We start from the raw sequence: 11758 nt of genomic DNA, 5'->3' as shown, positions 1-11758 counted from the left end.
TTATCCCCCATTCCCCCAAATGTAGTACAAAGCCCATCTCTTAATTATTTAAAAGTACAAATACTTTAGAAAACAACAATAGTGCGAGTCATTGCACGTGTCACCTTTACATACAAAGGCTGTACGTTTTTTTATTAGAAGCACGGCCATAAAGATGAAGCATATTAAGACTGTTTTTCTCGCTGCACAGGGAATGCTCTGATAAAGACCGCAAATGTGCAAGTTTCTGATTAGGAATCTTCATCATATCAATACTAGCATTTATCACAATTTCTTTAGGTTTAATAATAAATAAGTGCTGTTTGAAGGTACGACATTAGGTAATTAGAGTCATTTTTCTTGGCTGAGTTGTAGGCCACATCCTTCGCTACTATATAAAATATACAGTTTTTTTTTTTTTTTTTTTTNACACACTAGCAAGAACACATGCACACCGAAAGCATCCAGCCTTACATACCGTAAAATTGTTCCGCAGTTTTGGCAGAAGGAATTTTTTTTTAAGACGGGGAAAAAGACATTTTCACACATGGCAGTCATGCGTATATTCACACGCGCCAAATACTTATAGAAACGGTTCACCCAAAAATGTTAATTTCCTGAAACTGTAAAAACCCTCAGGCCAACCACAATGTCGATTTGTTTCTTGCTCATCACAGCAGATTGAGAAATTTACATTACATTACTTGTTCGCCAATGGATCCTCTGAAGTGAATGGGTGCCGTCAGTCTAATAAAAACATCACAATAAACCACAGAAATCTATCAGTTAATGCCTAGTGATGCTTTAATAAAGGATTTGCTTCTAACACGCAGCTTTTTGATATATGAGATGTTCGACTGGAATCATGTGGATAACGCAATGCTTTTAACAGATATTATGACTCCCATGCCGGCGGTACCCATTCACTGCCGAGGACCCATTGGTGAGCAAATGATACAAGGCTAAATTTCTCCAAATCTTTACAGACTACAAACAAACCTCGAGGCCTGGGGTTAACTAAGCTTTCGGCAAATTAAAAAGTTTGGGTGAACTATTCCATTAAATGTCTTCATTTAAAAAAAAAAAACCTTTCTTTTGATGCAAAAACAATGGGGAGTTACATATATGATAAATGTGGAGGAAAAGAGGTAGAAAGGGAAACGGACCACCTGTGTCCCCTAGCTCGATTATTTATCGATGAGGCCCGCCTCTTTGATCTTGGTGTAGAAGAATTTCTCTAGTAGGTTGGCACATTTGTAGTACTCGCTTTCAGGAGGGTTGTACTCTCTGCAGTTAGTGAAGATCCTCTGCATGTCGGCCATGAACAGCTTCCGTGTGGTATAGTACCGACTCTTCAGGCGCTCACTCATTGTCTTCAAGTCTACAATGCAGAATATAACAGTCAGGCATTACGTACTCAAAAGTAAAGCCTAAGGTGCACTGTAAGAGATCTCTGCGTACCCATAGGGAAGCGGATGACTTGGTAATAACCAGGTGCTTCGTTCTTCTTTACAGGCTCCATGAAGGGCCATGCATTCTGGTGCGACTGAGGAGTATGATACGTATTCCTCATCAGTCGTTTTAAAGTTTGATTTTCATGAATGATTAAAACACGTAAGCAACGCAGATATACATTACCTTGACCTGCTGTAAGATGTTCTTTAAGGTGCTGTACAACTGGTCTGGATCCTTCAGCTCTTTGCTGTGAAAAAGAATACAAAGTGAAACAAACCACGTGTTTTATGTGATGTTTGTTTAGCTGCGACTCACAGACACACACTCACCTCTTCCCCAAAGGCTTCCAGCCAGTCTCACCTGCCCAAAGACAAATAAACAGTAAACTTCAAATTCAATTTATTATTGATTTAAATATATTATTTACCATGGAATAAATATTAAATAAAACTCATGTTTATTCAGTACTGTTCCAAAGTTTGGGGCAAGTTTTTTTTGTTTTGAAAGAAATTCATATTTTATTTAGCAAAGAACGCAGAAAATACATCAAAAGTGACAGTAAATTTTAGATTTCTATTTTTTATTTTTTAATCTATTCGTCGAAGCATCCTGGCGTCACTGAAAAAATGTATGTTATGATTTTAACATTGAAAATGCTGAGAAATGTTTGTTAAGCAGAAAATCGGCATATTAGTATCATTTCTAAAGGATCAGGTGACACTGAAGACTTGAGTAATGATGCTGAACATTCAGCTTTTCCATTATAGGATTAAACACTGTAAAATTGGTGCTGTCAAACAATTAATTAAACAATTAATCACATTCAATACAAATGTTTTTGTTTAAATAAAATGTGTGTGTTTACCGTGTATATGTATTAATAATGGAACACGTTTATTTAAAATGCTAACAATCATCATTAAAATGGTATTATTGTTGTTATTAATTAAAGAATGACACAAAATACAAAGTTATTATTAATATTATTATTATACATTTTATAAATTATTATACATCTTTTATTAGCTAAAACTACATAAAAGTGAGACATACGGATTCCTGGAATACTCTCAATGGCAATCTGGCGAACTCCCTCCTTGAAACAGGACAGGCCAGGGTAGACTTTCCGAATCTGTGCTTGCTTGCGCTCTATAAGCTTCTTAATGATCTGAGAGAGAGAGAGGGTGAGATAGAAATAGAAAAAGCTTTAGGCAATAACAAAATGATGCATTTTAACATGCTTTGTAACCTCTTTGACGCACCTCAGATCTCATGCTCTCTCTCTCTCACACACACACACACACACACACAGACCTCTTTCTGTTTCTTGATGATGACAGAGAACTCAGTGTAAGGGATGCAGGGGTTCAGTTCACAGCCCATGAGTGTGGCCCCCTCATAGTCTTTAATGTAGCCCACATACTTTGACTTCGGCACTTTAATGTCCTTAGAGAATCCCTGACATTAAGCAAGAGAAACAAAGTAAGAATAGGGACAAATACTTAAAGCGATAGTGCCAAAAATGACATCCGTTTTCATTTCATTTCAAACAAAAGAAGACGTTAAGCAGAACATGCACTTTTCGTCATTTTTGGAGCATGGCAATATAATTAATAATCCACTTCAGTTGTGTTTTGTGTCATGAGTCTAATAAAGCACTGACCTGTTTTTTGAAGTAGCCGATGGCATATTCATCCGCGTAGGTGAGAAAGTTTAGAATTTCATGCTTTATGTGATACTCCTTCAGATGGTTCATGAGGTGAGTCCCATAACCTTACATAACAATCAAATGAGAAAAGACAGTGAGAAAGAAAAATAGCAAATAATCATGGGAATCGTCGATTTTGTTGAGACAACATACCTTGACTTGTTCATTGGAAGTGACAGCACAGAAGACAATCTCAGTGAAGCCCTGAGTTGGAAACATCCGGAAACAGATTCCCCCAATAACACGGCCATCTTTTATTAGAGACAGAGTCTTGTGCTTCCTGTATAGAGGAATTGTTTTATCACAAGGTTAACATTAACCAGATTAAACAATTAAATTACACTTAAACTCTAATTGACACTTAAAGCTTACCCATAAATGGGTAAATTTACTCACTCATGTTTTTCCAAACCTGTATGAGTTTCTTTCATCTTCAAAACAGAGAAGCGACTTTCATATAGCGGTGTGTGATAATGACAAAAAAAAAAAATTTCCTGGAGTTTTAATAAGATAATTTAATAAGACTAATTTTTGTTATTGCGCTGGTATTTTAGCAGGTCTAAGACTGCTGCTCTTATATTCTTATTCTGTGCAGTGGTTAGTTTGCAGGAGTAATAAAAAAAAATCACTTTTTTAATAAGTTTAAATTTATTTTTTTTGTTGTTGCTTTTATTTGCATTTTTTAGGTATATATTACAATTTTTTAGGTATATATTAGGTATATATTTAAGTACAATTTTTTGTAACCTAGTTAAATGTAATCATCATCTTTTGTCTGAAAGCCTTACGATTAATTAATCAATGTAAATATTAAGACACTATAGGGCTGTTACCAGTAAAATTAAATCAGTATGAGCAAAATTTGAAATGATTTTGGGCAAGTCATTGAGTCACACAATACTGTACATTGTGGACAAATCATAATGTTTATAAAAAATATCTGTGTTATGAAAAACCCCTCTTTGTGATGTCATACAGCCATTTTAGGTCATAACTTTTATAAATAATATCTCTTTGGTTTAGAAACTTTAGTCTTCACCTCTTCAGGGATCTTATCTCTGCTCTAACAACATGTAACACTCCAATGAGCAAGGAAAATTTGAAATCGCATCACATGACCCCTTTAATAACTGCAAAAATTGCAGTGAAACCCTGAAATGACATACTTTACATGTGCTCAAGCAGTATTGTAAGCTTTATCTAATCAGTATACGTGCACTCTCGGGGTGTGTTTTTGTTTGGTCTTTTCAATACACATATATCGTTTAAACAACAATTACAATATTATTGCAAACAATATATATATGTACTGCGCACACACTTATTCATAGTATTATCTACCTACTGTGGCAGTCAGTGGCTACCAGTAACCGTTCGGTTACTTCAAAATATCTGCTTTTATGTTGAACAGAAGAAAGAAACTCGTACAGGTTTGAAAGAACATGAGGGTGACTAACAGAACAGATAAAATAACTGCCAGTTTTTAAAGCGTCAATCCTCTGCCGTAGGCCTGTTACTATAGCTAAGGTAAATTCACACGACACAGACAGACGCCAACAAACATGTTTGTTGGATCGTTGTGTGTTACCCCTGCTGGCCTCTGCTGCTGTTCGAGTTTGTTTTCACCTGACTGAACACGTTCTGTGAGTATTTGTTAGTGTATGTTGAGGCAAAATTCTAAATCCAATGGCCTACTTGTTTGCTGGCGTCTGTCTCTGCCAAATGGCCTTGAAGTGCATTAAAATGGTTGACGGCAGCAAACGTACGGGTCAAAGACGAGGCGTGTGATGTATTCTTTTGGCATGCGGGGCAGCTGATGTGAGAAGACGTTCTGCAGGCCGACGAGCCACATGAGGATCTTCTTATTGGGCTTCTGGTTGAGGGAGTTCCCAATGACGTGGAACTCGATGACGCCACGCCTCTCCTCCAATCGAGCAGCTTCATCACGTGCAGAATGAGCAGAGAGAAGACTGGTCTGAGAGAAAGACAGAATAAACGACGAGTCTACCATCTATGAGATAAAAAAATAAATGATAATATGTTTACCTCTGGTCCCAGCATGGCTGTGGGGTCTGTAATGGTAGACATGACTTCATTAATTAATTCCATAGGAATGTCGCCAACCACACGGGGTCGTTTGTTGTCCTCGTGAGACAACGGCTCGGAAGACTTTCGCTTTTCTCCACCTACACATGTGCATAGAATCAAATCCATTGAACCCTCTAATCTGATTCAATAAGGTTTAACAGCTCTCACACATCAGCTATCTACGCACACACATTTTTTGAATATTCTACATTATCATAAAAAGAGATGCTACGTTTATTACGTTTAGATTAAACGGGTAAAGTGTATTTAAATTGTCATTAAAGATTAACAGTGATAACGAAATAATTGAAATGACTGAAATAATGAAATCCTTTTTCTTTGGGAGTTTAATTATTAACTAATATTAAATAATGAAGCCTTAATGTAAAGTGTTACGGAGTAATACGTTTTTCTAAAAATAAATAGCCTATTAGGACTAAATAATAACGTTTTTGACACCGGTGAACACCACAGCAAATCTTTCAATTATTTATTATTCCGGGATAATTCAAAATTCAGAATAATTTTTAAGAAATAATTATTTGCTGTATTTTGAAATGCCCACGATAACAATACAGTGCATATTCATTATCACGATGTACAGCGTTATCATTTCGATTCATCATCAAGACTACATAAACGGCAAAGGTACTGAATAAAATGTCGTATAGAAGTTGATACCTGGATTGGGCTCCAAAGCGGATGCTGTTTTCCGGGCCGGACTTACACTGCCTCCTCCGACCAGCTCCACCGGGGCGGGACTACTGCTGTAGTACAGGGGGCGGGTCACGGGCGGAGCACTGATCACTGGACCAATCAGAGAGGAGAAAAGTCTATTTACATAGCCACGCGACACATGCAACTGAATAATATTACTTCTAACATAGCTAATTACCTGTGGGAATCTGTCCACCTGATAATCGAACCATGAAGTCTTCACTCCAGATGGGCGAATTATGACTATAAACCTCTTCTTCCAGCATAGATAAAAACCTGCACACAACATACACACATTTACGTACACACATATATTGGACACGTTATTTGTGGAGATTTCTGTCTGTGTGGTTGCATGCTTACTTGGGGAAATGTGTAAGAATGAGTGTGCGTTTCTCAGGTGGCAGTTTGTCTTTCTCCTGCCGGGCCTGTTCCAGCAGCTGTTTCCTCATTACAGTGAACACAGATCGCAGAAAAGTGCGGCCAAAAATCTGTGTGGCCTCATACCGAGGGAGACTGTCACAGAACTGGGGCACATTACAATAACACAGCCACCTGTAACGCCATTACACAAGAAGGGCAGAAATATGTATTGAATGGAGGGACAGACTTATGGCCTTATTTTATTAGAATGGCATGCACTGTATAAACGTCCTAATGTTGTAAAAAACATTTTATGTCATTTTTGTCCCTTGAAACTATTTTCAAAGCGGTATTTTGTCAGTTGAACCATCTGTACAATCCATTTAACACACAGTACTTCTAATCCTTACGGCCTCGCTTTTATTCCAGACAAAAATTAAATATGGCGCAACCCTGACTAAGGTTGATAACAAAGACTTTGCTAAATCACTATGTTATATATTTGCATAATACTCGCCTACTGGCTACTTTGGCCCGCCCACAAAGAATCGTTGGTGATTTCGCTATGTTAAGACAAAAGATTTGCTGCAAAGGCAAAAAACATTGGACTTTTAATAAAGAAGCCACTAATTACTATAGATTTAATGGTAACACTTTACAATAAGGTTCATTAGCTACTATTAGATAACTACATTAGTCAATATGAACTAATACTTCAAAAGCATTTAATAATCTTAGTTAACGTTAATTTCAGCATTTACTAATGCATTAGTAATTCACAAGTTGTGTTTGTAAGCATTAGTTAATGCACTGTGAATTAACCTTAACTAACAATGACTGTATTTTTATTAACTAACATTAGCAAAGATTAATAAATGTGTTGATCATTGTTTGCTCGTGTTAGTTAATACATTAACTAATGCTAAAAAATGAAACTTTATTGTGTTAGCGATCTAATATTGTCCATAGAAAAATCTATACTTTTTTTCTAGCAGGCCCCAAAAATAAATTCTGACTTGTAAATGTGCTTAGTTTAGGAAATTAAACAAGGCCAGTGGTTATTTCATATTATCTTTAAACAACAATAAGGTGCAAATGAGGTACATTTTTGCTTCTCTATGGAAAACCAGACACTCGGGTGCCCTTAAACTCAAGCAGTCACCTGGTGTAATTGACTTTATAACCCGCCACATCGTCATCGGGTGCTCTTTGCCTCCTTTGTGAAGGCGTCTCCAGCTGCCAGTAGTTGATCTGGTTGAGGAACATCTTTGCAAGCTCTACAATGGTTTGCCTCTCTTTTGATGGTAGGTGGCTAAACTTGTACTGCACAAAGTTGTTCACGCCCTGTAGCAACATCAACACATGAAAACATGTATGTGTGACAGCAGCCACGAGGATGTCAGGAATGTGTAGGCTCGTTCGGTGTCTCTCTGCTTCGTACATCGCAGGAAAAGTACACTGCTTACATATAAATCGAGAAAACAACGTCAAAAGAATAAAGCCACTATTGGCCTTATAGGGGATGTTTGAATGTGATGTGAAGAAAAAGTTATTATTAACAATTACAGACTGAAGGGTTTAATAAATGTTGAAGAATGCATACTGACCGTACATTATTCATTACCTATGGAGATTACAGCCTTGAAATTTAAGCTGCTACCTGTTCAATGCTTGGTTTTTCAAAAGGTGGGCTTTCCAGAGCTTCTACAACAGGCCTTCCCATCTGCAGGATGCATTTCCGTAGCAGCTAAGACATTTTCAAAAAAAACACAGGTAGGTAAGATTGACAAATCACAGCAGACAGATTAAATATAAATGTAATAACATGTTAATAACAATATAAAATATAAATGTTAATAACAGAATATAAATGTTTATTAATATATGCTACTTTTAAGACATTTCTGGTCAGTTTTTCAGCAACTTAAAGATGCATTAAATGCATCAAAAGTGACAGTAAACACATTTGTAATGTTACAAAAGCTGTCTGAAATCAATATACCATAATAAGGTGGTTTTGGATATATCAATGTTTTTGTCTCGTTACATGACTTGTATTACACAAACACAATAGTTATCACTATTCAATTTAGTGAGCAATATTTTCATTCAAAAAAGTCACACGAAACCACCACTTCACAATGTGCAACTCACTTTGAAGAGAGAAAAGTAAACTTGTTTAGTGTCAGGGTCCTCTTCTTTATGGACGCATGTGTACAAGTACTCCACATCCAGCACTATTCCAAGCAGTCTGTTCATCTCCTCCTCAGGCACATTCTCCAGGTGTGTCACATGATCACCTGGCCAGTAACACAAAAGAATCATACTGTGACATTGTAAGAAGCCTTGCCATTGACATAAACTGACATGAAACATAAACAGTACAATATAAAACTGCTGACTAAGTCATTGATTTCAAATATTTTTGTGGCAAAAAAAAATACAAAATATTAAAATATGTAGTTTAATTTGTTTGAGTGAATATCACTTAACAACCCTGACTCATAGTAGGGCTTTCTCAAAAGGTTTATGTATTATAATAACGCTTAAACATTAATTTCTCTACGGATAAAAAGAATGGGACTTCATCTTCCTGTCATTACAGTCATTACCGAGGGCGTGGCTGCAGCTTCTGCAGGGCTCCATTAAGTTAACAGCAATTGGCTGCTCAGCCCTGGGCGGGGTTGGAGGGGGCGGAGTTGGAGGCGGGTTTTGACTTTTCCAGCCATTACACTTACAAGCTCCTTCAGCCTGTATGAAAAAGAAAAAGATCAGTCAACAAAATAAGACAGTAAAATGATAACTTTAGGAACACGTTCATACACTAAATTTAATAAAGCACTGCAAAGTAACCAACAGACTTCTATATGCATTATTCGTTACTATTAATACATCAAAAAGTCCACAGGAAATTCCTAGTTTCCAGGTACCTCGCTTAATATATACCGTGAAGGGCTCCAGAAAATACATGACATACTAGAAACATACTCAAGTTTGAAAGTGATGCCCACTATTGTTGAGTGCAACTTTAAAAATTAAAATGAAGAGACACAACCTTGTTGCTGAAACAAAAAAACCAAAACCAAAACCAAAATATAATGAAAATAAATAGTCAAAACCAAAGCTATAACGAGATAGAACAGAGATTTTTTGGTTCTTTAATAAATAATTTTATGTTTTGTAGGTTTCATTCATTTAATTAAGTATTTACCGATTTCTTTAAATATTTTAACATTTGAGGGCCTCCATATGCTTCATGTGCCTGATCTGACAACAATGAGCCGACCCCGCCCCCGGTGACAAACCACGCCCCTTCAGCAGCTGTCATCCTGTCAAAACAAAGACGCCGCTCTCTCCTCTTGAGTAATCAACTTCAGATTGTGTCTCCCGTTTCGCCAGAAGTCTCGCACCAAAGCACCATCAAACTTTAGTCGGACTCGGCAAAATACAATTTCAAAATCTGCATTCATTGTTAACGGGAAAAATAAATTGACAACCCGCCAAGAGTGCCCGATGTTCACGTCATCTTGCCCACTACGGGCAAACAGAGCGGTATTATCTCTGCAGATCACGGAAATGATGAGTTAATTACTATATTTTTGTTGTGCATTAATTGAAGTGGCTAAAGCACGAAAATAAAACACATTCGCAGTTTAAAAGCATGGAAGACAAAGCGATGTATTTTTGTGCTGCGCTTGCAAATTCAAGAGTGGGTAAAGTAAGGTAACAGCTAGTTTCGGCTATCGGCTAAACAGACACAAGCGGGTCTTTCCTTTGCACGGTAGACGTAAACAATGTTTTTACATCTCTAACGTACCTTGCACGAGGAATATACGCCGAGTTTCTCCAGTTTCTTCGGACGCGGGGAGGAGCGGAGCTGCGCCTTCTTGACGGCGATACGTGCAGAACCGACAGCAGCGCCCGAACACTCGGTTCCACCGACTCCTGGCGCAGCCGCAGCCGAGCCCGCTGCACCCACTGCCGGGGAGCCCTGAGGAATCCCCGCGCTCTCCGACATCGAGCCTGCTTCCGCGCTCCGACTCGAATCCTCGAAGTCCGCCAGCTGTATTCGCTCTCTCTACCCCTCAACAGCGGGATCAGACATGGCGTTCATCCCTGCTTTTTTTATTTGACATTGTAAATCCGCCTCGTCTCCGCTAGGGGAGGCACAGATGAATACCCCGTTATGATTCGGAGGATACAAATATGCCATGTTTCTAAAGGAGCCTTTCAAGGTCAAATACATTACAAGCGTCAGGCGTGGTTTATGGAAACGTTATTAATTCTAAAACGACTTGCTCGAAACTTACTTTTCCGACAGTTCTGCTAATAGCTGGCCTAGCATCCTGACCATGCAACTTTAACTAGTCTGAAAGCTGCCCTGCTAAAAAGTCCCCAAAACTTGTCTAAAATCAGCTCGACCGGGCCTGGAAGTCAGCTTAGGCTGGTTTAAGGTATTTTTATCAGCATATATCTAAATGTAATGACATGCTTTTGAGACAATGTCATGTCTTTAGTAAACATACTTTAGTCCTGCAGACCCCTCCAAAAGTTATAGGAAGAGGTTAAACGGCAGCTTAATGCTTAGGGGCTTAAATACAACAAATTATTTAAACTAAAAAAAATTAAATGTAAACACTAGATAAAAAAAACAAAAAAACATTTTGCAACTGAAATAAGTTTAAGTGCATGTACTAAAATTGCTGATATTTTACACATAAATGTGAAAGTTAAACCAAACTGTGTGTGTGTGGGTGTTTGTAATATAATAATAATAATTAATAAATTCATAACACAAAAACGGTGTGATTTAAATACTGATCACCTGTATAAAACAGGTAACCATAAAACAGACAGGTCTGACTGTAAGAGGGAACCAGTTTGTAAAATGAAGCTTATCTGCAATCAGCCATAGAATAAAAACAGCAACCATTCCTTTATGAGCAAACAAATAAGGTGTTGTGACTCAAGGTACAATTTACTTGTTATGGGTCATTATCACAAACAAATGCTATTACACAAGAATCCACACTGCGGTGGGAATTCCACACAGTGATAAGACTAGAAGTTAATTTGGCCCTCTGAACACACAATATTATCAATACCATTTATAAGAAATTTATTTGATACATTAACAGTAATATTTAGATAACTGCATTTAGTTTCAAAGGGGGGACACTTTAAAAAAAAAAAAGAAAAAAAAAAAAAAAGACAGAAATTGAATGTAGCAGCGAATTTATGTGGTACCAGTATCCTAAACAGTAGAAGATCAAGAGTATGTTAAAAGTATGTGTTGTCCGATACTGGGACAAAAAGCATAGGAAGAACTATCATAATCCGTTGATGTGGACACTGTTTAGTGACAAAAACATTTGTGAAGGTTTTTGCTCTCTCATGAAAATTACAAAACAGACCACTAAAGAAAAGCTTTTTTTTTTTTGTTAATAA

General features: G+C 37.3%; 1 protein-coding gene across 1 annotated transcript; it reads right to left on the bottom strand.

Annotated features, from left to right (window-relative positions):
• Nucleotides 1-414: 414 nt before the first annotated feature.
• Nucleotides 415-10504, bottom strand: LOC122345241 (histone acetyltransferase KAT2B). Its single transcript, XM_043239188.1, has 18 exons — nucleotides 10128-10504; nucleotides 8923-9061; nucleotides 8465-8610; nucleotides 7971-8057; nucleotides 7473-7654; nucleotides 6311-6502; nucleotides 6126-6223; nucleotides 5912-6037; nucleotides 5189-5328; nucleotides 4909-5117; nucleotides 3296-3422; nucleotides 3098-3208; nucleotides 2749-2892; nucleotides 2488-2602; nucleotides 1764-1794; nucleotides 1618-1681; nucleotides 1441-1525; nucleotides 415-1360 (listed from the first exon to the last, which is right to left on the bottom strand). The coding sequence occupies exons 1-18, from the start codon at nucleotides 10326-10328 to the stop codon at nucleotides 1167-1169; spliced, it is 2391 nt and encodes a 796-aa protein (XP_043095123.1). The 5' UTR covers nucleotides 10329-10504; the 3' UTR covers nucleotides 415-1166.
• Between the last annotated feature and the right edge of the window lie 1254 nt (nucleotides 10505-11758).

Source organism: Puntigrus tetrazona, chromosome 5 (genome assembly GCF_018831695.1).
Source record: "Puntigrus tetrazona isolate hp1 chromosome 5, ASM1883169v1, whole genome shotgun sequence".
Taxonomy (NCBI): domain Eukaryota; kingdom Metazoa; phylum Chordata; class Actinopteri; order Cypriniformes; family Cyprinidae; genus Puntigrus; species Puntigrus tetrazona.
Note: the sequence above shows the minus strand (reverse complement) of the source record. Positions and strands in the feature narration are given on the sequence as shown.